Source organism: Perca fluviatilis, chromosome 22 (genome assembly GCF_010015445.1).
Source record: "Perca fluviatilis chromosome 22, GENO_Pfluv_1.0, whole genome shotgun sequence".
Lineage (NCBI taxonomy): Eukaryota > Metazoa > Chordata > Actinopteri > Perciformes > Percidae > Perca > Perca fluviatilis.
In genome coordinates this window covers 16,337,869-16,361,357 of record NC_053133.1, presented here as the reverse complement: position 1 = coordinate 16,361,357, position 23,489 = coordinate 16,337,869, and the positions used below count along the sequence as shown (strand labels likewise).

Genomic DNA, 23,489 nt, shown 5'->3' with positions numbered 1-23,489 from the left:
CCCCTGCATCCCTTTTTTGGCCCCCTTCAATTTAGTAGCCCTGCTTTTCTTGGCATTTTCATTTCCATCTTTTAAAGACTTTGATCTCTTCATATCAGAAGACTTCTGAGCTTTCTTTTCCATTTTCAGAGCGAGTTGATCTTTATGCATTTCCCTGCTGACTCCGTCTTCAGGTTGCTCCTCTTCCTTGTCATGTTCTTCAGATGGTACCTTTTTAACTTGTTTCTTTTTGTTTGGTTTCTCTTCTTCCATTAAGTCACCTGCAGGAGGATCCTCAGGACTGGGCAATTCATCCTCATCATTTTCAGGCTCAATCACCTCATTTTTCCCTTTCACCTTCTTCGTTTTCTGATTGACAGTTTGACTTCCCAGTTTGCTCTTTGTCTGTTCAGAATCCTGCGGTTTTTGTGCAGTCTCTAGAGGGCTATCCTGAGTGCCCTTGTCTGTTGAGCTGTCCTTGTCATTGATGAGAGTCCTGCTTTTTCTCCGTTTCTTACTGGTGGCAGTTTTACTTGGGATGGAAAACCAAAGTGGTCTATCATCCTCCAGAATCAGGAAATCATCCTCTGGCTCAGGAGGAGGAGTGGGTACTTTCACAGGTGACCTCCTGTAACTAAAATGGCAAAATAATGGATTATTAATTAGTACAAGAGCCTTTACTTTATAAACGTATATTTAAGTTGTTTCCATTTTCAAATAGGAAGGCACTAGGGCTGCACTATATATCGTCATTGCGATATGAACTGGCGCAATATACACATTGCGAAAGACTGCAACATATAGCTAAAGACACTCCGATTTTTTTTTTTTTCGTTGAAAGAAAATATCAATAGAAAACTACATTTTAAAGTGTAGCCTAACAGTCACTTTTTTTAGTGGTGTCTTTAATATAATATTTAATGTTTAATTTGTTAAATAAAAGAACGTATCCTTTTGTTGGTTTTAAATTCAACAAACATTTTGTTATATTTTAGAAGAATATTGAAAGCAGTAGAAATGCAGAACTGAGTGTACTTTAATAACTTTATTTATCGCAAGTAATATCATTACTGCAATATTTAACAACTGTATCACATATTTTCCTCATATCGTGCAGCCCTATAAGGCACCATAGCGACAAACTCACCATGCTGGTTTGGGCTGTCTGGCATCTCTAAGCTTCTTAAGAAACGCTGGCATGTCTTTTCCTACACGGGTGGACTCCACCGATGGCTGCATGTGAACATTTTCTATTTTTTTCTCAGGATCTGCAAGTTCAGGCTCCTGTCTTACTGCTAACACAGGTGGGCCTGCATTTTCTTGCCTGGGAATAGACAAAAAGAAATGACTCGATTAGTATTTTATGCAATACATCTTTCCCAACTCTTTGGGCTGCACATGCATCTATATTTTTCCTGACTCAATGTATTATCCCATTTTTGTTGCCATTTCTATTTTATACTTTAGCCATTAACAATAATGTCATTTACAGTTAACTTATATATAAAATTGTATACTGTATTATGTTATAATTATACTTTTCATATATTCTTACTGACATTTATAATTACTTTTTTGTACAACTATAAAATATTCTGCCAAAGTAAATCTTTGTAACAACTCTTTAATAACCATCCATTCAAGTGATGCCAAACTTCAATATCAGCCAGTACACTGTACGCAAATAGTAAATCTTACTACAAGGTAATGAATGCTGATATGGGCCTTAAACTATCTAGTGTCGTTAAGTCACTAGATCTAACCTGACTGCACAAAAATAACTGCAACTTTACATTAAAAAGTCAGCACTTCTTACCTTGGGGTTTTTATTTTGCCTTCCAAAACAGGTGCTGGAGGTTTTTTGGGTGTTTTTTCTTTGACTGGGTGACTCTCTTTGCTGCAGAAAAAAAAATAATACACATTGCATGTACATAAATGTAAAATCTAAAAAGGCAAACATCCAAGTAACGAACAAAGATACCAGACAATTAAATGTCGAACATCAAAACACAAAATGGACTCTTCATACTGCAATGGTCACTTGTTTGTGTATTGAAATCATCAGGTACTGATGGAGCATTTGGGCGTTTGCAGCAAACTAATCATTAAGTTCAGAATTAAAAAGGCCTTTACCATGATCCCTCCACCTTGTTCTTGTGACTGGACATCTTGGGTTTGCTTAAAACAATCTTGCTTGGAGGAGACTCCAACTGAGAGTCGTCTCTTTTAAAAGGAAAGGAGAATAATTGAAATAAGTGTGCTGTAAATTACAGTGAAAATGAACTGACTCTTGATGTGAGTGGAATCCTACACTTTATACAAACAACTTATTTCCAGCATGGAATGCATTAATAATTCCTTACTCATCTGTGACATGTCCATTGCACTGGGGGTTTTGGATGAGTAGAGGCTCTGTATTTGCCTCTTCTTTTCCTTCATCTTCACAGGCAAAGAGAAGTGGGGACGCAACTTGGTCTTTTTCATTGTCTAGCTCTTCAACAACCATATTCTCTTCAATAGGGCTGGATGTCTTCACTGGCATATGTGCTTTGAATGGGATGTCCAAATCTGCAACAACAAAAAAGCAGCATCTTTAACATTTCTACAAAATAAAAGTGCAAGTCTGAACATTTAATGTGTTGAAATTAGGGGTGGTACGGTTCATGAAAAAACACCCGAACCGCTCGGTTCGCTAGTCTCGGTTCGGAGCATGTGTGTACCGCACGGTTCGTCAGTACACTGTTAATGTGCACTAACCTCTTACTGCCGTAGTGCCCACTTTCGACACCTATGTTAAAAGACTTACTGGAAATGACGAGCGGGATGGGCGTGACAAACGCAACCCATGGCAGCTGATTGGACGATTGCGTCACATGGGTCTGGCTGGTCCCAAATTTCAAAACAGACTGTCATGGCGGCTCGTTCAGAATACGATCTCATATTGTACTAAAATAGTTCACCGAAACGGGTTTCTGAAAACATTTTAAGCGAGAAATAGGCCATGCAGTTGCTGAATCTGTCTTCATTTCAGATCGACAAAGGTCAGTTTAAAAGATTTTCATCAGATTTTGAGAGACACCGAGTCGACCGCTCCTCAAGTGGAGTGGGGTGCCGCTGCAGGTCACGTCACGTCACCTGCAGAAATGTCAAGTGGGAGAGAGGCTGCCCAGAGCTGGAGGATGTGCCAGCGTCGTTTATAGTCTGGTGTGTGGGAACATTTTGGATTTCACGTTACCTATGATGAAATAAAACAATATAGAACTGCCACTGTGTGCACGTTTTGTGCAACATGCATTCAATATGTTAATTTTAGCTATATGCTGAAGTATATTCTGGAGTGTTAAAGAAAAAATAATAACCGTACTGAACCGAAAACCGTGACCCTAAAACCGTGATACGAACCGAACCGTGGGTTTTGTGAACCGTACCACCCCTAGTTGAAATTAGAGAGTTTGACTCAGTTAAATACAGGTTTGAGTCTCTTACCAATGTCTAGTTTAGGACTGAGTGACCTTGTTGCAGGTTGTAGTACATCTCCCTTAGGACCCTAAAGAGTTACAAAACATATAGATAAAGACTTAACACACACACACACACACACACTACGGCTGAGTCTATAATCAAGCACATAATCAGAAAGTGGAAGTCCTCTGTTTTACTAACCAAGCAAAAGTTTTAGGGAAATTTTGGGACTGCCTGGCAGATGAAGTAAATCAAATTTCAAAGTGGAAAAAAATACATTTGTATAACTACTGTCTCATCAGCCCTTTCCCATGTGAAGGCATAACAGCAGTGCTTATCAGTGACAAAAAAAAAACACAAAACTAAGCACCTCTGCATGTAAAAAAAAACAAAAAGAATAAATAAATAAAAATAAACCATCAGAGACATGCCTGCTACATTCAAAAGATGCATCAAACTGCCTCTCAGATATTTCGCCTTTATTATTATCCAACATAGGAGTTAAACACGTTTTGACTACTTATATGTAATATTAGCAGAAGTCCCTATAGTGATGGACTATACGTTACCATTTGGCATTCTGGAAGTTGTTCCGTTAGGTGTCGTTCCAGGGGGACAGGTGAAGTCTCTTTCTTACACTGGTTTGTCTCAATATCAAATGTCTGGAGCAGAGTAGATGGGGGCAATAGGTCATCATTATCATGTGAGGATGGATCTGAAAATACGAGGTAAATGTAGGTTAACATAATCAAAATGCAAAACAAACGGCAAAATATTAAAGCAAAACAAATACACACTCAACTCACCCAAGTCGTCAAAAATCCTATCAATGTCTCCCAATGTCAGTGTTCCTTCCCATTGTTTAGATGCACTGAAAACATATAGTTGGGTTAATATGATTGCTGTAAGAACGTTTCAAAATTCCCACAACTGCTGAGCCACTCAACACCACTGAATAGGCACACAACTTATTTAAAACTCCCTAAAGGCAAATGTGTAGGAAAGACATAATATATACATTATTTGTGACAAAATATGATTAGTGGGATTACACCCAGAAAGTGTGAGTGTATTGTAAGAATAACACACTCAAGCTCATGGGATGTAAAAATTATATAAAACATGATTATATGTATAACATGCAACGACTGCAGACATCACAAGTTTCAGCTCTATTGTTAAAACACTTACTCACAGAGTTCTCTTAATACATCCATGAGAGTAAGTTACATACATTTGTTTCAAACGTACCTTTCCTTGTTTGTAAGGTAGCAGAGTTTCCTCTTCGGTCTCCTCTGTGAACAGACAAAATGTAAAGGAAGTTACTAGCTAGCGTTAGCGACTACTGTAATTTTGTTCCTTTGCAAATTAGAAGAAAAGATTACCAGTTAAAACATTACTACTAATATTGAATGCAAATTTGTTCTTATAACTAAGCTACAGTTACATAAGATGGGCAATATATTAGAAACACCCCTCAGTGATAACGTTGCGCACTACCATTTAACAGCGTCACAAACTAACGTTAAAGCCTCCAAAATGACCACGAAGTTGAAACCGTTTCACCAAAAACTGAACATTAACGACATGTCATGGATGTTGGTTTTAGCTAACGTTAGCTACTATAAAACCTTATTTGTAACATGAGCTAGCTAACGGTACTTTGCAAACAACTTACCAAGGTAGGGTAATTTGTCTCCATTTGGGTTAGCTAGCTAGGCCAACTTTAGGCGTTAGACGACTGTTTCCGAGAGCGATACCTAGCTAGGTTATGCTAACGATTAGCTAGCTATCATTTTGTTTTTAATAACTGTTCTTAACGTTAGCTACTTGATTAGCTCCCGAAATGCATTTATTTGAATCCACTCTCTAAAATCAAGTAAGGAACCACTATGTAATCATGTAAAATCTGGTGAGCGAGCTAGCTAGCTATATCGCCCGTTGATGCAAAACGGCGCAGTTTACTATTTGTAAATAACTAAATAACCCGCGCACTATGAGCCCGGGGTCTGTATGACCTGCGTTTAGCCTCTCAGGCAGCACTATTGGCAGCTGCTTAAAGCATAGGCAGTATAGGCTTATAGCAGCCTGTGCTTTAAAACTATAACATCAACTTGGGTATAGTAAAACTAAACCATAACCGCAACTATCCGACTGATGGAGCTTATTGCTTGTCAATGTTTTGGATTGATATGGATGCCTGGAAGACAAATTCAGGGAATCAAATCTTCCAAATCACAGGGTGTTCTTCTTCCTCTATATCGTATTTTCCGGCAGACTCCAAGCCTACAGCTGGTGCTTCGCGTTGCTGCCTCCTACAGGTTAATCATGGTTATTGAAAGATACATTTTGGTTAATGTTTTTGTTTGTTTTGAATCTATGCAGATTTTAAAGCAACAAGAACAAGAAATCAAATAATCTTTGTTTTATTTATCTCTATTAAGTTTGGTTGTGTTGCATGATCAACTTTTAACTTTTTCACCCAACATCTATGACTATGTAATATTTTGAAAAAGATTTTAACCCAAACAAAAAAATAAATATAAAATATATTTGATAATGTCCATGATGTTTAGACTCTTGGAGAAGCAACATACAGTACAGGCCAAAAGTTTGGACACACCTTCTCATTCAATGCGTTTCCTTTATTTTCATGACTATTTACATTGTAGATTCTCACTGAAGGCATCAAAACTATGAATGAACACATGTAGAATTATGTACTTAACAAAAAAGTGTGAAATAACTGAAAACATGTCTTATATTTTAGATTCCTCAAAGTAGCCACCTTTTGCTTTTTTGATAGCGCTGCAAACCCTTGGTGTTCTCTCAATGAGCTTCATGAGGTAGTCACCTGAAATGGTTTTCACTTCACAGGTGTGCCTTGTCAGGGTTAATTAGTGGAATTTTTTCCCTTATTAATGGGGTTGGGACCATCAGTTGTGTTGTGCAGAAGTCAGGTTGATACACAGCCGACAGCCCTATTGGACAAATGTTAGAATTTATATTATGGCAAGAACCAATCAACTAAGTAAAGAGAAACGAGTGGCCATCATTACTTTAACAAATGAAGGTCAGTCAGTCCGGAACATTGCGAAAACTTTTAATGTGTCCCCTAGTGCAGTCGCAAAAACCATCAAGCGCTACAACAAAACTGGCTCACATGAGGACCGCCCCAGGAAAGGAAGACCAAGAGTCACCTCTGGTGCTGAGGATAAGTTCATCCGAGTCACCAGCCTCAGAAATTGCAAGTTAACAGCAGCTCAGATTAGAGACCAGATGAATGCCGCACAGAGTTCTAGCAGCAGACACATCTCTAGAACAACTGTTAAGAGGAGATGAATCAGGCCTTCATGGTCAAGTAGCTGCTAGGAAACCACTGCTAAGGAGAGGCAACAAGCAGAAGAGATTTGTTTGGGCCAAGAAACACAAGGAATGGACATTAGACCAGTGGAAATCTGTGCTTTGGTCTGATGAGTCCAAATTTGAGATCTTTGGTTCCAACCGCCGTGTCTTTGTGCGACGCAGAAAAGGTGAACGGATGGATTCTACATGCCCGGTTCCCACCGTGAAGCATGGAGGAGGAGGTGTGATGGTGTGGGGGTGCTTTGCTGGTGACACTGTTGGGGATTTATTCAAAATTGAAGGCATACTGAACCAGAATGGCTACCACAGCATCCTGCAGTGACATGCCATCCCATCCGGTTTGCGTTTAGTTGGACCATCATTTATTTTTCAACAGGACAATGACCCCAAACACACCTCCAGGCTGTGTAAGGGCTATTTGACCAAGAAGGAGAGTGATGGAGTGCTGCACCAGATGACCTGGCCTCCACAGTCACGGGACCTGAACCCAATCAAGATGGTTTGGGGTGAGCTGGACCGCAGAGTGAAGGCAAAAGGGCCAACAAGTGCTAAGCATCTCTGGGAACTCCTTCAAGACTGTTGGTAAACCATTTCAGGTGACTACCTCTTGAAGCTCATCAAGAGAATGCCAAGAGTGTGCAAAGCAGTAATCAGAGCAAAGGGTGGCTACTTTGAAGAAACTAGAATATAAGACATGTTTTCAGTTATTTCACACTTTTTTGTTAAGTACATAATTCCATATGTGTTCATTCATAGTTTTGATGCCTTCAGTGAGAATCTACAATGTAAATAGTCATGAAAATAAAGGAAACGCATTGAATGAGATGGTGTGTCCAAATTTTTGGCCTGTACTGTACATCTGCTTGAATTGTGATATTCTTGTTCAACTGCCACCTTATAAAAGCCCACACTGCTGAACTGTTAAAACAGTTGGTATAACGCATGATAAATTGCATGAATATTTCAAAATGAGAAAACTACAATTAGCATTGCCATATAAGTTGGCATTTGATACAAAACTAACATACTGTAAAGTAGCATATGGGAAATGTTAAAAACATAGAGTGTAAGGTGGATGATTAGTGTTGTCTTTCTGAGTAGTGATCCAATAGTCTCTTAAGAGAGCCTAATGTGTTGCGTTAGCAACCAATATGTTAGAAAAGAGCCATAAAAGGTTCAGATATCAGTCAGCCAAAGTTGAAAAGAATATTGCTAATTGAATTAGTTCGCTGTGATCAGTTTGACAAAATTTATTAAAATTTACAACAACACAACAATTGTTCTAATGAGTATCAAGAAAGTAATGCCAAATAATGGCACAACTATTTTCTGATAGCTCACATCAAATGTCATTGTGTATTATCATAAAAATGTTTATCGGAAAATCTTTTTCTGCTTCTCAGCAATCTCCATCGGTTCCATGGCTTTGGGACTGATGTCTGTGTAGAGCGGCTGTCTGATGTGTCTCCAAACCACCAAAACAATCCGGATGACAAACAGTACAGAGGCTAACGCCAGCAGCACAACTAAGAGAAGAAAATCTAGTTAGTACAACATTTTAACAGATGTTTGTGGTCACCAAGATTATTTGCATTTTTGAAGAGGTATTATCATTATAATATTTCCTCATACATTGGAGGTAAAACTATAACTCTTTACTTGATTCACTGTGGATGTAATACTAAAAAGTCAAAATAACTAGTATTTAGTAGTACAAGTGCTTCATTATTTTTCATCAATATTGTGTACTCATATTACTTTCCATCATGTTTCAGGAAATCAGTCTGAAGAAATGTCGTTAATGTGATGTTTACAAGCCATATTATTAATATAGAGTTACAGTAGTGTCCTACCAATGAAGATGCCATTGCGGCTGGGTGATTTAGCATCGTAGTTTTTGTCCAGGTTTCCCGACAGCGCCCAGATCACAACCGGGTAAATGATGAGGATGTACCGCACGTGTTTGTCAAGGACAAAGTTTTCCAAAACAAACCTGTGAAACATGCAGCACAAACACAGCTGCTTCAGAATCTCATAGATGATGCTGCACATTGCTTCTCTAATAACAATTTTACAAGTGAAGAGCACTTACCACACAAGCAGCACAGCAGACAAAACAGAGTACGAAATGGTTGCAGCATCCGTTGGGGACATTTTTACATCATAAGTCAGTACAATGCTCAGGTTAATTAGTGTTGCAATGGTTGTCCATGTTGTGTATATCATCACACCATTCTGAACCTGCAAAGATGGTATTAAAGAGTTTCACTTTTTGGTTTAAACATTGTACACTTAAACCCAGTTATTTGAATGACATATGACCACAATAGACTCATATAACCTGGCACATTAGCATACACTTAATAATACAAATATTGTACATTTGTCATACTAACCAACACACGGAGGAGCCACAAGTCTGCTTTGTGGTATTTCTTGAGCCAGGCTCCATAAACATGAAGTCCATGGCACGTGAAACATATCATTGAGTAGTTTGTGCAGATGACCAGGAAGAGAAAAATCAGTGCAGCAATCATCATTCTGTGGAAAGGCACAAGAACAGCAGAAAACACACATTTACAGTATTTATGAAATGAAATACAACAGTTTAATTTATAGGTTGCTTAATTTACAAAGAATAATTACAGAAGCCATTGGAGACGCTTACCCTCTGTCCCAAACAAGCAGCCAGCCAATATTGAAACACAGATTGAGGCACCAGCTAATGAAGAATCCATAAGGCAACACTGCAGGGCTGCAGTAGACATAGCCATAACCATTCCTACAAGAAAAAAATAACCTTAATCTAGCAGTCTGTCTGAGTTGGTAAAAATGTCAAAAAAAAAGGATTCCAAAGACACATGGCCTATCAAAAAAGGTTGACAATATTTTAAGGTTTTAAACAAGAGAATAAAAAACATTGGCCACAACTTTCTGCAAAGTCCTGCAACAATGTAGATAATCATCGCTGTCAGCCAGATGTAGATTACACTCCAGATGTTAAAAGTCCATCCTGAAGGTGTGATCTGGGTGTCAAACACTGCAGACACATTAGCTGTAGTGGTATCATAAAGTCCTAGGGTGAAGAAATGCAAATAATGAGTGAGAATGGAGAGGAATGTAACATGTTAAACTAATATTTGTGATTTCTCAACAACTTTATAGTGCCCATTCACAATCTTACTTAACATACTATAAGTTAACAGAGCTTTGACTCACCAATTCCAACTACAGACAGCCCATTGAACACCAAACTTATTGCAAAGCCAACAACAGACACCACTATCGCAGCAAGACGTCCAAGATTATGTTTTCCCATTGTGGTCTACTGTGATCAATGAAAATTATTAAAAAAAAAAAAATAGAAAATAGAAAAAAAAGTTAAAACACTTGATCATCACCACATAGATCATATTTCATCATATGAAAAGAAGACAAATTCAAGACTTACAATATATAGAAAAGATTACTTCGGTACATCGTAGTGTTTTTACTGAATAAGCAAACAGTGTTTTGTACAGAAATATGTGTCCTTGAAGGAGATATGTAATCCCTTTATACTTTATGACCTGCATTTGAACCTGACCTCTGACCTTGGCAAGTGATAATATCCAATAATTCAGACAATTTCACTAAGTTGTGTTGTTCTCATCAATCACCAGCTGTTTTTTTTTAAGATTGCCATCATAAAAACCGTAAAGAAAGTCTGTCATTCTACGTAAATTACTATAAAAAAATTTTTTTCAAGTTTCAAAACTACTTGTGTAACTTCAGAAAGGTCCACGTGCCACTGATGCACGCTAAGCTTCCTCCAGGGAAATAAAATGCTGGCAGCAAAACAAAAGCAGTACCCACGTGATGAAGACTTGATAAAGTCAAACAAGACATACCTTTCTTGGCTCTTCTCTTCGTGAGCTGACTCAGTGTGAAGAACAAGAGTAACTGTGCAGAGGACGGGGGACTGCCAATTGTATAAAATAGCTAGTTGTGTAAGAGTGAGGTTTACGACCACTCAAAGCATCACGTGCACCTCTTATCTTATATACAGTGGCTTGCATAAGTTTACACATCCATGCTAAAGTTGACTAAAAAGAGGAATAAAAAAACATCTTTTGGAAATTGATCTAATGCCTTAATTAAAAAAATAGGAAAAATCCAACCTTTAAGGATATAAATTTTCTTTGTGAATGAATAATGTATCGTGAAAAAATAAATAAATGTTCTTCCTTAATATACAGGGGGAATAAGTAAGTACATCCCTATTATATGTTAATTTCCCATAGAGGCAGGCAGATTTTTATTTTATAAAGTCACTTATTTCATGGATCCAGGATACTATGCATCCTGATAAAGTTCCCTTGGCCTTTGGAATTAAAATAGCCCCACATCATCATATACCCTTCACCATATTTAGAGACTGGCATGGTTTTATTTCAGTTAGCCTAGCTAGTTTGATTTGCATTGAGAGATGATCTTATTGAAAGTACCCCATGCCAATTGTGAGATTCAAGCTCATTGTGCCAGGCAAGTATCAAATTATGAGATAAATGTAGTGAATAAAATTAGCAAAGCAGAGAGTACGAAGAAGGATGTAGGTATTGGTAACACTAGGGTTATGGCAAAGCACATAAAACATTACTTCTTACTGAAAAGGGCCAGGCATTTACAGCTACAATTACACTGAAAGATTAGACAGTTAAACATGCAGCGGTTCTTATTAAAGGATTCTTTATGTTGTCATTACTGCACCTCATAACCTACCAGGGGCATTAGCAGTTTAATAATTGTAGTCATTTTTTGTGTCTCATATATACAACAAATCATTTTCAAAAGCAGAAAATTGAGGAAAAGACATATTGGATTTGAACCGTATAAAAAATAAAACTCAAAACGCATGAACAAAAACAGACAATAACCCCCATTTGTCATATTTGTATTTAAAATGCAGGTGAAAGAAATAATGAATTTAGCATGTTATTACAACTCAGAGAGCTTTAATGTATTTTCCAGTGAAACAACTTAAATTGGACTTCAGCATCATATCATTTAATATCACATTTATTATAAGAAGCTTCATCGTATGGCAGCAGTGTCTCCCAGGCACAAAAGTCATAAATTACAATATATACAGTACAAAGCATTTAGAAATACATGTCATACTGCATCGATACAGAAAGGTTTATCATAACAAATAGTCATTCAACATTGTTACTTAAATATCTTTTTCTGCTTCTCAGCGATCTCCATCGGGGACATGCTCTCTGGGCTGAGATCAACGTAAAATGGCTTTTTGATGTGCTTATAGATGACCAAAAATACCCGTCCAGCAAAAGTAGCACAGGCTACTGCCAACAGCACAGCTATATTGGAAAGAAAATATAAGAGGGAGGCATTAGTGTGCATACTATCTGTCCCCTGTAGTGGGGTTTAATACCTGTATATATGTAACTGCATTATAAAAAATCAATAATAGTTAATGCAATATTTGTAGAATAGTGAATGTAAAAAGACATGAAGCATCCAGCTGATGTAATTTAAATTAAAGATTTTGTTTTTTTTTAAGTTTCTTACTAGTGAAGATATTATTGCAAGTAGGCTCTGCAGCATTGTTTTTCGTGAATGCCCCCGTCACTGCCCAGATCACAGTGGGGTAAATGGTGAGAATGTACCTCACGTGTTTGTCGAGGACAAAGTTTTCTAGGAAAAACCTGCAAGAAATAAAGCACATTTGCTCCCGACATACTGTAGTTTTTTTTATTTTTTATGAACTTATTAAAGATAACGCTGAAATATCTGCAAAAATATCTCCTTTGCACTTACCACACAAACAACACGACAGTCAAAACAGAGAGTGAGGCGGTGGCAGCGTCCGTCGGGGACATGTTTGCATCATAAGTCAGCACGATGGTCAGGTTAATTAGGGATGCAATGGTTGTCCATGTTGCATATATGGCAACACCATTCTGAACCTGTAATAGAGACAACAGAAAAGACTTAGCTGCAGAGACATTTGCAGAGCTGGCACAAATTATGTTGCTAGGAGATAAACAGGTAAACATAACCTTGCAAAAGAGCCGCCATACTAACCAACACATGGTGAAGCCACAGGTCTACTTTGTGGTACTTGTTGAGCCAGGCGCCATAGCTGTGGAGACCATGGCAGGAGAAGAATATCATGACGTAGTTAGTCAAGGCAATTAGGATGAGGAAAGCCAGTGCAGCAGGCATCAACCTGACAGGGATGAAAAATAGAATAATGTACAGTACAGGCCAAAAGTTTGGACACACCTTCTCGTTCAATGTGTTTCTTTATTTTCATGACTATTTACATTGTAGATTCTCAATGAAGGCATCAAAACTATGAATGAACACATATAGAATTATGTACTTAAGAAAAAAGTGTGAAATAACTGAAAACATGTCTTATATTTTAGATTCTTCAAAGTAGCCACCCTTTGCTTTTTTTGGTAACTCTGCCAACCCTTGGTGTTCTCTCAATGAGCTTCATGAGGTAGTCACCTGAAATGGTTTTCACTTCACAGGTGTGCCTTGTCAGGTTAATTAGTGGAATTTGTTCCCTTATTAATAAAAAAAGCAAAGGGTCGATACTTTGAAGACATGCTTTCAGTTATTTCACACTTTTTTCTTAAGTACATAATTCCATATGTGTTCATTCATAGTTTTGATGCCTTCAATGAGAATCTACAATGTAAATAGTCATGAAAATAAAAAGGAAACGCATTGAATGAGAAGGTGTGTCCAAACTTTTGGCCTGTACTGTATATTTTATTACAATGATGCAGAAAACCATTATCCAGTCACACACAACTGTGCTAATTATATATATATATATATCTGCTTATAACTCACACATAACAAATTTGTATAGTACACATATACAAGTATATTCCATTGTTACTCAACTTGTCCTCTATACATTGAAATAAATTGCAAACTGAATCCAGTCGAAGTAAATGAAGAAAAGGTCCTATCTTACTTTCTGTCCCACAGGAACAACCATGCAGTATTCAAGCTCAGATTCAAGCACCAAGCCACAAAAAATCCATGTGGCAAAATAGCCGGGCTGCAGTAGACATAACCATATGCATTCCTAAAGAAAGAACATCACAGAGAGGTAAATGTTTGCGTCAGCATACCAGATACAATCTAGGAGACAAAGATTACCATGACAATTCAATTCCGGCTGGTTCTTACTTCCTAAAGATGCCGGAGAGGACGTAGACCAACACTGAAGCCAGAAAGATGTAAATGATCGACCAAATGGTAAAGGTCCATCCTGCTGGGGTGATCTGGGTTACAAACTCATCTGAAATATTACTGGTGGTCTCCATAAATGGATCTTTAGGACACAAATAAAAAAAAAAAATACAAATAGATACAGAATTACTTACTGAAAGGTATTTTTACACACTTGAAAGGTTAAAGGCTGCAACGTTATTTATTATTATTTATTAAATAACGGAATATTATATCCCAAATGGAGCATTAAAACTTACATATTCCCGGCCCTGCCAGAGCAGTGAACACCATAGTGATGATGAAGAAAAGCAGTGCCAGCACAATGGCAATCACAAGGCTAATGTTGTGTTTTGCCATTGTGGAAAATGTATCTAAAAACACAAGTATTATAAATTAAAACACATAAAGTAAATATATGGACATACCATGTTGATAATTCCTTCTTATAATTGGTTGAATAAAGAAGCTTTTGACGTACCTCTCCGTTTAATGTGCTTCTTCAATGAAAGCAGAACAAACAATCCTGTAGCGAAGGGGCTTTTGTTGCATTAAAAAGGGCTGGTTGTGTAACAGTAAGGCTTTTATGACCCCCCCAGCACGTGTACCTGTTTGAAACTTATATCATTAGTGTTTGCGGACTTTCTCCTTGTGTTTTCAAATGAGGGACTAAATGTATCGGAATGAATAAAAAGATAAAAATCTGACTTGATGCATAACATTTATAAAAGCTGGACTTTGTCCCAGTATTCATGTTTGGTAACAGGTATCTTTCACCCAATCAAATCAGTTTGTGGACCAGCAGGTGAGACCAGGTACTCAATGAATCATTACACCTTTGAAGAACTTAATCTTTAGAGTTTGATGAAATGTTGGCCTGCTGCCTGCTAGATTGTATTATGGAAGGGTGACATTTAGATCCACGCCTTCCTGCTTCATGACCCAACTGTACCTTACCTTAATTATTCAAGTCTCCTTCATGTTGCGAAATGTTGTTATATATATATAGTATTTAGTGGTGAAAAGTGTTCACTTTCACTATCCATTTTGAAGTATTGGACTTTACTTGACTATTTCCATACTTCGAATCCACTATGTCACATAGGGAAATATTTTATTTTTTACTCTAGTTGCATCACAGATTAGGATTTTTTATTAAAAAAGATATGACGACCACACATAGAATATGTCACATTGTTCTTGTTAAACTAACGTGTAGGTATGAATAAGGTAACATAGCCTCCTCTGCAGCCAGCTACAACATTGAAATGCATTTTACACATTAAAGCATCAGTTATTAATCCAACAATATAAGATCTATGATATACAGTAACTCTCTCAGCAGGGTCATTGTTCTGGTTCCCAGGCTGCCTGTTAAGTAGCAGAAGTGTATCACCTTATCAAAGCAGCTGAACTAGATCTGTTTGCTCTTTTATAATTATGAATGAGTACATTATAACAGTACCCTTGTGACTTTGCTTTGCTCTTTTATCATAGCCTATCCCTTTACTATTAAAATGTGTATAACAATTGTTTTCAACAATATGGATGATTAGGCCTGTGATCATGTGACAAATATATGTTGTCACATTATTTCCTTACTTTCTTTCCTGTCCCTGTTAGTTGTTACGCTATTTTATCACATCTTTTCATCATTCGTTTTGAATAGGCTGTTTGTAATTTTTTGATGAAAAAGAGGGCGGTATAGCCTAACGAGAATGAGGTCATGATGCTTATTGTAGCATATCTGTCTATCGCTTGTGTTCATGTGAGCATATGATGTGGTGTTATTTGTTGTTTGTGTAGCTGCACAAACGAGCCATGGAGCATGTTTGGTCCACTTCAAAACAGTTACAACTTTCAACTTCGACGGACCCATCCAGTTCTCCTTGAAGTTGTCCAACCTTGTTGAATGCTTGGCTCCTGCTATGGTCCTCTGCACAGGTCTGTCAGGTTTATGTTGCTGCGTGTTGTGCGCACTTCCACTGCGGTTGGGCCTTGAAATAAAGTCTGCACCCAGCGCAGTGTTGCTAAACAAATATATATGTGAGTGTGTGTGTGTGTGTGTGTGTGTGTGTGTGTGTGTGTGTGTGTGTGTGTGTGTGTGTGCAGAAGCGTCGCGTGGGTGGGGCGGAGTGTAAATAAAGTGCGGGGGAATTTTGTGGGTGCGGGGTGCGTTTGATATCACGCATGCGCAGTGTCATACCGGCGACGGCAGTACAAACGGTGGCCTAGCGAATAACAACAAGGGGATTACAGAGCCCAATTTGACAGGTCAGTTAATAATAAGTAACGTTACGTGTATTTAGAAGTCTATGTATGGTAACGCTTTATAATCAGAAGCTTATTCAATTCCTAATGTCGGCAAAATTTGGAAAACATTGGGCTGTCGCATGAGCTAACGTTACATTTCAGAGCTAACGTTAGCTATTTCAGCTAACAACGGCTATGACATTAGCTAGCTAGCTGACAAAGTGTAGCTAGCCCTTCCGTATACCTGTGCCTCATTAATTGAATATTTGTTTGTGCTTTGCTTATTTGTGAATCGATAAGGGGAAGCAACACGCCAGATACTTATAATGATTTGTTTTGTAAAGGCAGTGGGATTTATAATAACGCAGGTAGCTAAGACACAAAGCTAACCTAGCTAACCTGCTAGCTAGCTATCCTTAGATGCCCCAATTGTTTAAACTGTGTTTGCTGAAAGGATGATGCCCTATTGACGTTTACATACGGTAGTTTTACATTAGTTAGTGATTGTTTTGGTAATCCTTATAATTGACACATGCCGAAAACTGGTAAAGGGTGCCCTACTTACCTCTAACTCTAATATACTTTGGCTGAAGTTGCATACATAGCTACATGCATTGTTATACAATTAGTGGTGTGGAATAGGATTATGCCATCTATCAGAAACGTTACAATAGTCAGTTCCAGATTGGGAAGGTAAAACATTTTCTCCAAACCTTCTCGAAGTCTGTCTACATAATGTATATTTTTGTATCTCTCTAGGCTGCACAATGAGTCAGGGTAAGGACAATGCACGACTCAAGAGCTACAAGAACAAGTCCCTTAACACAGATGAAATGAGAAGAAGGAGGGAAGAGGAAGGCCTACAGCTTCGGAAGCAGAAGAAGGATGAACAGGTAAACAAAGTGTGGAGGACGTAATTTAGACCTCAGCAGAGGATACGTTTTAATATGTTATTGTGGAGGTAGAATTTGGTCTCAGGGTAGATTGCATTTAAACAGCCTTAATGGTTAAAAGAAAATTTGTCCATGCAGTGTTGCTAATGTCAGGGAATAAACTTGAACCCATGCTGTGTTTCTATTGATGTAATTGTGAAGAGGAAATATACTTAGAAAGACTAACATAATTTATTTAAATATTATTCTATTGCAGCTTTTCAAGAGGAGGAATGTTGCCACAGTAGAGGATGATGGCCTCCCGGAGGACGATGGGATGGCAGATAGTGGCTATCTGGAGTCCCAGGCTAACAACATGGACCCACTCACGGTAAGAAGAGAAATCCTGCTACTCATCTACATGAATTGAATATACGTATGAAGTCAGATGTGACAGCATTTCATCTGTGTTTTATCAAATCTCCATTTCTTTGCTGTACAGGGTGGGGTGATCTCTGAAGACATGACTCAAATGATCTTCTCCAGTACTCCTGAGCAGCAGCTTATAGGCACTCAACGCTTTAGGAAGCTCCTTTCTAAAGGTAAGAGTGCTGTAGATAGCTGTTATTCCTATAGCATCTTGATTTCAACAATGCCTGGATGACATTGCAATGCTTTTTAGCATGGGAAATTATACCCTATTTTATGCATACATTATATAAATAGAGTAAATCAGTTACACAGGCAGTTTTCTTTAATGAAACTATTTGAGAAACTGCCACTCCAGCTTGTCTTTGGTGCAGCAGTAAGAGACAATTTTTGGGGGGCTTTTCCGCCTCTATTTGATAGGACAGCTAGGTGAGAAAGGGGGGAGCGAGAGAGGGGGAAGACATGCAGGAAATCGTCACAGGTCGTACTCAAACCCTGGACCTCTGCGTCGAGGCACAAACCTCTCAGTATATGTGCGCCTGCTCTACCCGCTGACCCCACCCGGCCACATGTTTTAACCTCTTGATATCCAGATTATGCTATAAGTATTGCTTTTATTTATTTTTGTCATGTTGTCCACCTTTACTGTATGTCTCACACAGAGCCCAACCCACCCATCGATGAAGTCATTGCCACTCCAGGGGTGGTGGAGCGCTTTGTTGAGTTCCTAAAGAGGAGAGAAAACTGCACATTGCAGGTACATTTCCTCAGTATGTCTTAGTAATGGTGCAGGTGTGCACTAAACAGAGGAGGCTTGAAGCTGCTTTATTTTCCATGCATTTTTTTTCTCTGAACTCTTCTTGCACATTAAATGTTTATATCTAATCTGAGTGATCAGTATATAATACATTTTAAATATATTTGTTTATATTAATATATGAAATGTATCGTTTCAGTTTGAGGCTGCATGGGTGTTGACCAACATTGCATCAGGTACATCCCATCAGACTCGGGTGGTAATCCAGGCAGGAGCTGTGCCCATTTTCATAGAGATGCTCAGCTCGGATTTCGAAGACGTACAGGAACAGGTAGGGAGGATTCAGACATACCAGTGGTTTTTCTGGTTATCACGATTAGCCAATTGTCTCCCCACTGATATTCACCTCATCTTCTTTTATTATGTTTATCTATTATAACTTTGATGTAAATAACAACATATATTTAGTTAACCTGCTGAATATTGTACATTTGAATGTTGTTTATTGACTGCCCTAAATAATTGCTTTGACCATCAGGCAGTGTGGGCCTTGGGAAACATCGCAGGAGATAGCACAGAATGCAGAGACTTTGTCATAGACTGCAACATTCTGCCTTCCCTGGTGCAGTAAGTAGCAACTCAGTGTCTTATTGTCTTCATCTTAAATCTTATTACACGTAAACAAATAAAGAGCAACTTAAATCCTGTATTCTCAGTAAAATATGCTGCTTTTGCAGGTTATTAGCCAAACAGAATCGTCTAACTATGATGAGGAATGCAGTGTGGGCGCTTTCAAACCTGTGCAGAGGAAAGAACCCACCTCCAGACTTCACTAAGGTAATTTGCCAAGATAAACATATCACTATGGCAACAGCACACTTCTCAGATTGCTAAAGTACATCGTATCTCACTTTTCAAGGACACAAGCTGACACAAATGAAGTTATATATCTAAAGTGGAAAACCGTTACTCCCATTGGACTTAACACTAACATGTTGCTCTAACCCTGCCACCATGTCTCTTTTTCCCCAGGTGTCTCCGTGTCTCAGTGTGCTGTCTTGGCTGCTGTTCGTCAATGACACAGACATCCTGGCTGATGCATGCTGGGCACTCTCCTACCTATCTGATGGCCCCAATGATAAAATCCAGGCCGTTATTGACTCAGGAGTCTGTCGCAGGCTGGTGGAGTTGCTGATGTAAGAATTTAAACACATACTGTATACTCTAATTCTAAAAGATTAGACGCAACTTAGATATTTACTGTTGGAGAAGAGCGATGTTCTGACGCAGACAGATACAGAATTTCCCATGTGTACCATCCGACAATCCAGATGTGGGTGTGTCGTGACTGGAGCAAGCTTCGTAAACAACATCTGAGTGATCACACATTACAATTCTGCTTATTTCCAGGCACTCTGATTATAAGGTGGTATCCCCTGCACTGCGAGCTGTTGGAAACATAGTCACTGGAGATGATCTGCAGACACAGGTAATGGCAGCATGTACACACACATAGAATTATACTTCTTTTGGAGAAGGTAATCTAATACTTATAGATGAATATTTCTGACTTTGTGTGTAATTTGTGTGGTTGCCTAGGTGATTTTAAACTGTTCAGCGCTGCAGTCCCTACTTCACCTCCTGAGTAGCCCCAAGGAGTCCATCAAGAAGGAAGCCTGCTGGACGATCTCCAACATCACTGCAGGGAACCGAGCACAAATACAGGTGTGTGTGTGTGTGTGTGTGTGTGTGTGTGTGTGTGTGTGTGTGTGTGTGTGTGTGTGTGTGTGTGTGTGTGTGTGTGTGTGTGTGTGTGTGTGTGTGTGTGTGTGTGTGTGTGTGTGTGTGTGTGTGTGTGTGTGTGTGTGTGTGTGTGTGTGTGTGTGTGTGTGTGTGTGTGTGTGTGGCATTCCACAGAATAACTTGGAACGTTGAGGATGAATATTAAGCATTAACATTTCCTGATCTAATCAAGTCGTTTTCCCTCTTATTAGATGGTGATAGATGCAGGCCTGCTGCCTCCTCTCATCACTATCCTGCAGGTAGCTGAGTTTCGCACAAGGAAGGAGGCAGCCTGGGCCATAACCAATGCCACCTCAGGGGGCTCTGCAGAGCAAATTAGGTAAGATTGATGCAGTTTAACATACAGTATACAGACAGTTTTATCCAAGTTCTTCCATACATTGGACTGTGGCTTGTTCCTTTACTAACTCACACCACAGATCAGAAATAATACAGTGTTAGCATTTGGCTCTTTCACATATGTAGAAGTAATGCTCATAAAGGTATGTAGTAGTCTGTTCCTTTTTTATTTAGGGCATTGTTTTATAATAAGTCACAGCAAGGTGAGTTTGTATTTAAAAACTGACAAATGAATAAAAGTTGAGAAAATCCACAAACAATATCCAAAAAAACTAACATACAGCATGCGTTGCGACATGATAGGGGGAAACGGGAACTTATATAGGATAGGAATAGTAAAATGAACACTTGTATTAATATTCTGTTCTGTTGCTCTGTACGTGATCCGGAGGACCCCCATGAAAACGAGATGTTGCATCTCATGGGGTTGATCCTCTAATAAATGTTCATAAATAAATAAATATTTTAAGATAGTAGGGAGACATTCCTTCAGCTGGTATGACTGTGGTGTAGGTTTAGCTTTTGATGCACTATGTGTGGTTTACGCATCATGCTTTGTGTCCATTGTTGATCCAAAGACCTTGAAGTTGTTTTTTGGGAAGTTTGATTCTGTATCTGGGTGTGTACTTCCCCCTGCAGGCACCTTGTGGATCTCGGCTGTATAAAACCTCTGTGTGACCTACTCACACTTATGGACTCCAAAATAGTTCAGGTGGCTCTAAATGGCCTAGAAAACATCCTGCGACTGGGGGAATTGGAGGCCAAGAGGGGAGGAGGCATCAACCCTTACTGTGCACTCATTGAAGAGGCCTATGGTAAGTGTCCATGCAACAACAAAACTAAATCAAATCAATCTGTCTGTTAGTGGACGGATCAGAACATAAAGTTTAGTTAATGTATGGAAGATTATATCTTGATGCAGAAAAGTCAATAATCTGAAATGATTTTAATTGCTGGCAGTTAATTAATCCAGCACTACCTCGCTTCCTCTCAGGTCTGGACAAGTTGGAGTTCCTGCAGGGCCACGAGAACCAGGAAATCTACCAGAAAGCCTTCGACCTTATCGAGCGCTACTTCAACACTGAAGACGAGGACCCGTCTCTGGCTCCAGCCGTTGATCTGCAGCAGCAGCAGTTCCTCTTCCAGCAGTGCGAGGCCCCGATGGAAGGCTTCCAGCTATAATGCTCAATCCTCCCTCCCCATGTGCTTCACCTTCATCCTCACCTCTGCTCATTTCTCCCTACTCTCTGCCCACTGCCACGATCAAGGGTTACGAGTAAACTCTCAGCTGCCCTCCTCCTTCCCTTCTCATCGTCAGAGAGTTTGATTTAATCATTATCATGATTATGAAAAATGTAACATTACAGGAGCACGTGTGTGCGCGTACGTCCAACGTGGGTGAAGTTCTGCAGTCTTGTCAGCCAGTTTGTAAAGGTTTCACTCATCATTCTGTCTTGCGCTGAGCTCACCTCTGCGCCTGAACCCCACCTACCTGCTCAGGCCCCAGCGTCTCCTACTAGCAGATTGTCCCTGTTACACCACCTCTGTTGTACTTTGTGGATTTCCTCAGCTCATCCCAAAAAAGCACTTCTTGCCGTAGGATTGGCAATCCCTGTCTTCAATAAGTGGGAGTCTGTAGGACTGCTGCACTGCTTGTCTGATTTGAAGCATTAATGACTCACAAGACAGACAAACATGGACGTTTTTTTTTTTTTTTATATTCACACACCCCCCCCCCCCCCCCCCCCCCACACACACACACACACACACACACACACACACACACACACACACACACAGAGAAGAATGATCTAACCTAAACACTGGACTGACCATGAGACGTTGACCACATTTGACTGTGGTCTTCAGACTGAACTGCCCACACTGGGGCCACGTCGCCAGTCCCAACCCCAACCCAAGGACTCTACTAACCTCTACAGAAGGCACTTCCACGACTCAAAAACGGAGGTTGAATTCCATCACCTCCTCTCTGGCCATTGGATAAGTGCCCACAGATGGACAAATTAGGAACTTGACCTTGTCGCTGAGGGGTGGAGCTTGTCAGTGACATACCAGGCTGCTCTGCGTTCCCTCCTGGATCTCATATCATGCATTCCTTTATATCCAGTAATGGGACTTTCCACCTGCACAGGCTTCATCCTGAAGAGTTTAGACTGCCTCTGGTGTGATGTGAATAACCCCATGGAACCATGGGAATTTGAGTCTTCCCTCGCACTGAGACCATTACACAGACTTGGACGAGACAAAACAGACTATTTAACCCTGGATTCTGTCCAGCAGCAGACCAGCGGGAATTTGTATTATCTTACCATAATTGCATTTCATTTGCAGCACTTTAGTTCAGGACTGATGCCTGCTCTTCGAGAATATACCGTAGTTTTTACGTTAACTATTTAATTGGTTCATGACGCTTCCTCGGGAAGCAAGGTTTAAAGACGTGTGGTCTGAATCCTCGGTCCCCTTCTGGTATGACGAGGATTACAATGTACTTTACCGTTTACCCTTCCCACTGAAAATCTTAGCACACTAATTACAACCAGTAGATCATGCTGCCTCAGCAAAGCTAGAAGAACTATATTGTGACAAAGTAAACCAGACTCACAGAAAATTTTCTGTTTTAGCTGTGAGCAGTCGGTTCAGGTAGTATTTTCCAATTTGATCATGCCATATCATCTACACGTCAGCTATTTGGTCTAAAGTTGGCCTTTTTTTTAGAAACAATGTTTTTTTAGTTGGGGTTAGCATCTGCCATGTTGCTGTGCCATAATCCTAATTCTACAGGAATCCTAGATAATTTAAACAGAAATCCAGATAAAAGCTTGAAAATACTGGTGATCACCTACCTTAACAAATGTTTGTTTACCAAGTTCTCTTAACATTGCTTACTTTTATCAAAATCTCTGCAAGAGATGACCAGCTCTATATGTTAATTACTGTTTGTTGTATTGAGT

At 39.2% G+C, this 23,489-nt stretch overlaps 4 protein-coding genes across 6 annotated transcripts in view; 1 reads left to right on the top strand and 3 right to left on the bottom strand.

The window, feature by feature from the left end:
- Positions 1–5,662, bottom strand: part of si:ch211-161h7.4 — an 11,382-nt gene extending 5,720 nt beyond the window's left edge. The window contains exons 1-10 of one of the 2 annotated variants that reach the window (XM_039789822.1): positions 5,120–5,662; positions 4,693–4,736; positions 4,248–4,312; positions 4,011–4,156; positions 3,466–3,526; positions 2,343–2,547; positions 2,113–2,202; positions 1,796–1,876; positions 1,127–1,303; positions 1–613 (exon numbers count right to left, since the gene is read on the bottom strand). The exon at positions 1–613 is cut by the window's left edge and continues 100 nt beyond it. In XM_039789822.1, coding sequence (XP_039645756.1) covers positions 1–613; positions 1,127–1,303; positions 1,796–1,876; positions 2,113–2,202; positions 2,343–2,547; positions 3,466–3,526; positions 4,011–4,156; positions 4,248–4,312; positions 4,693–4,736; positions 5,120–5,143 — 1,506 coding nt within the window. In that variant the 5' untranslated portion in view covers positions 5,144–5,662. Of the gene's footprint in view, positions 614–1,126; positions 1,304–1,795; positions 1,877–2,112; positions 2,203–2,342; positions 2,548–3,465; positions 3,527–4,010; positions 4,157–4,247; positions 4,313–4,692; positions 4,737–5,119 lie in introns of those variants that run through there. The other variant, XM_039789823.1, reaches the window with a different exon arrangement.
- Positions 5,663–8,181: 2,519 nt separating this feature from the next.
- LOC120552710 lies at positions 8,182–10,126 on the bottom strand. Its single transcript, XM_039790933.1, has 7 exons — positions 10,027–10,126; positions 9,739–9,883; positions 9,476–9,589; positions 9,204–9,348; positions 8,900–9,048; positions 8,661–8,800; positions 8,182–8,333 (listed from the first exon to the last, which is right to left on the bottom strand). The coding sequence occupies exons 1-7, from the start codon at positions 10,124–10,126 to the stop codon at positions 8,182–8,184; spliced, it is 945 nt and encodes a 314-aa protein (XP_039646867.1).
- A 1,631-nt stretch (positions 10,127–11,757) lies between these two features.
- On the bottom strand, positions 11,758–14,639 carry LOC120552111. 2 transcript variants are annotated; one of them, XM_039789824.1, is made up of 8 exons: positions 14,546–14,639; positions 14,325–14,438; positions 14,023–14,167; positions 13,805–13,918; positions 12,895–13,039; positions 12,628–12,776; positions 12,379–12,515; positions 11,758–12,167 (listed from the first exon to the last, which is right to left on the bottom strand). In XM_039789824.1, the coding sequence occupies exons 2-8, from the start codon at positions 14,422–14,424 to the stop codon at positions 12,016–12,018; spliced, it is 942 nt and encodes a 313-aa protein (XP_039645758.1). In that variant the 5' UTR covers positions 14,425–14,438; positions 14,546–14,639; the 3' UTR covers positions 11,758–12,015. The 2 variants fall into 2 exon arrangements, with proteins under 2 accessions (XP_039645758.1, XP_039645759.1); XM_039789825.1 differs by having other exon boundaries at positions 12,895–12,952.
- Positions 14,640–15,285: 646 nt separating this feature from the next.
- kpna1 (karyopherin alpha 1 (importin alpha 5)) lies at positions 15,286–22,246 on the top strand. The gene is made up of 15 exons (XM_039790932.1): positions 15,286–15,294; positions 16,212–16,338; positions 17,077–17,210; positions 17,467–17,580; positions 17,692–17,791; positions 18,281–18,375; positions 18,575–18,706; positions 18,914–19,002; positions 19,113–19,212; positions 19,408–19,571; positions 19,786–19,864; positions 19,975–20,100; positions 20,370–20,497; positions 21,157–21,332; positions 21,512–22,246. Exons 1-15 carry the CDS (start codon positions 15,286–15,288, stop codon positions 21,697–21,699), a joined length of 1,761 nt encoding a protein of 586 aa, XP_039646866.1. The 3' UTR covers positions 21,700–22,246.
- Positions 22,247–23,489: the final 1,243 nt, after the last annotated feature.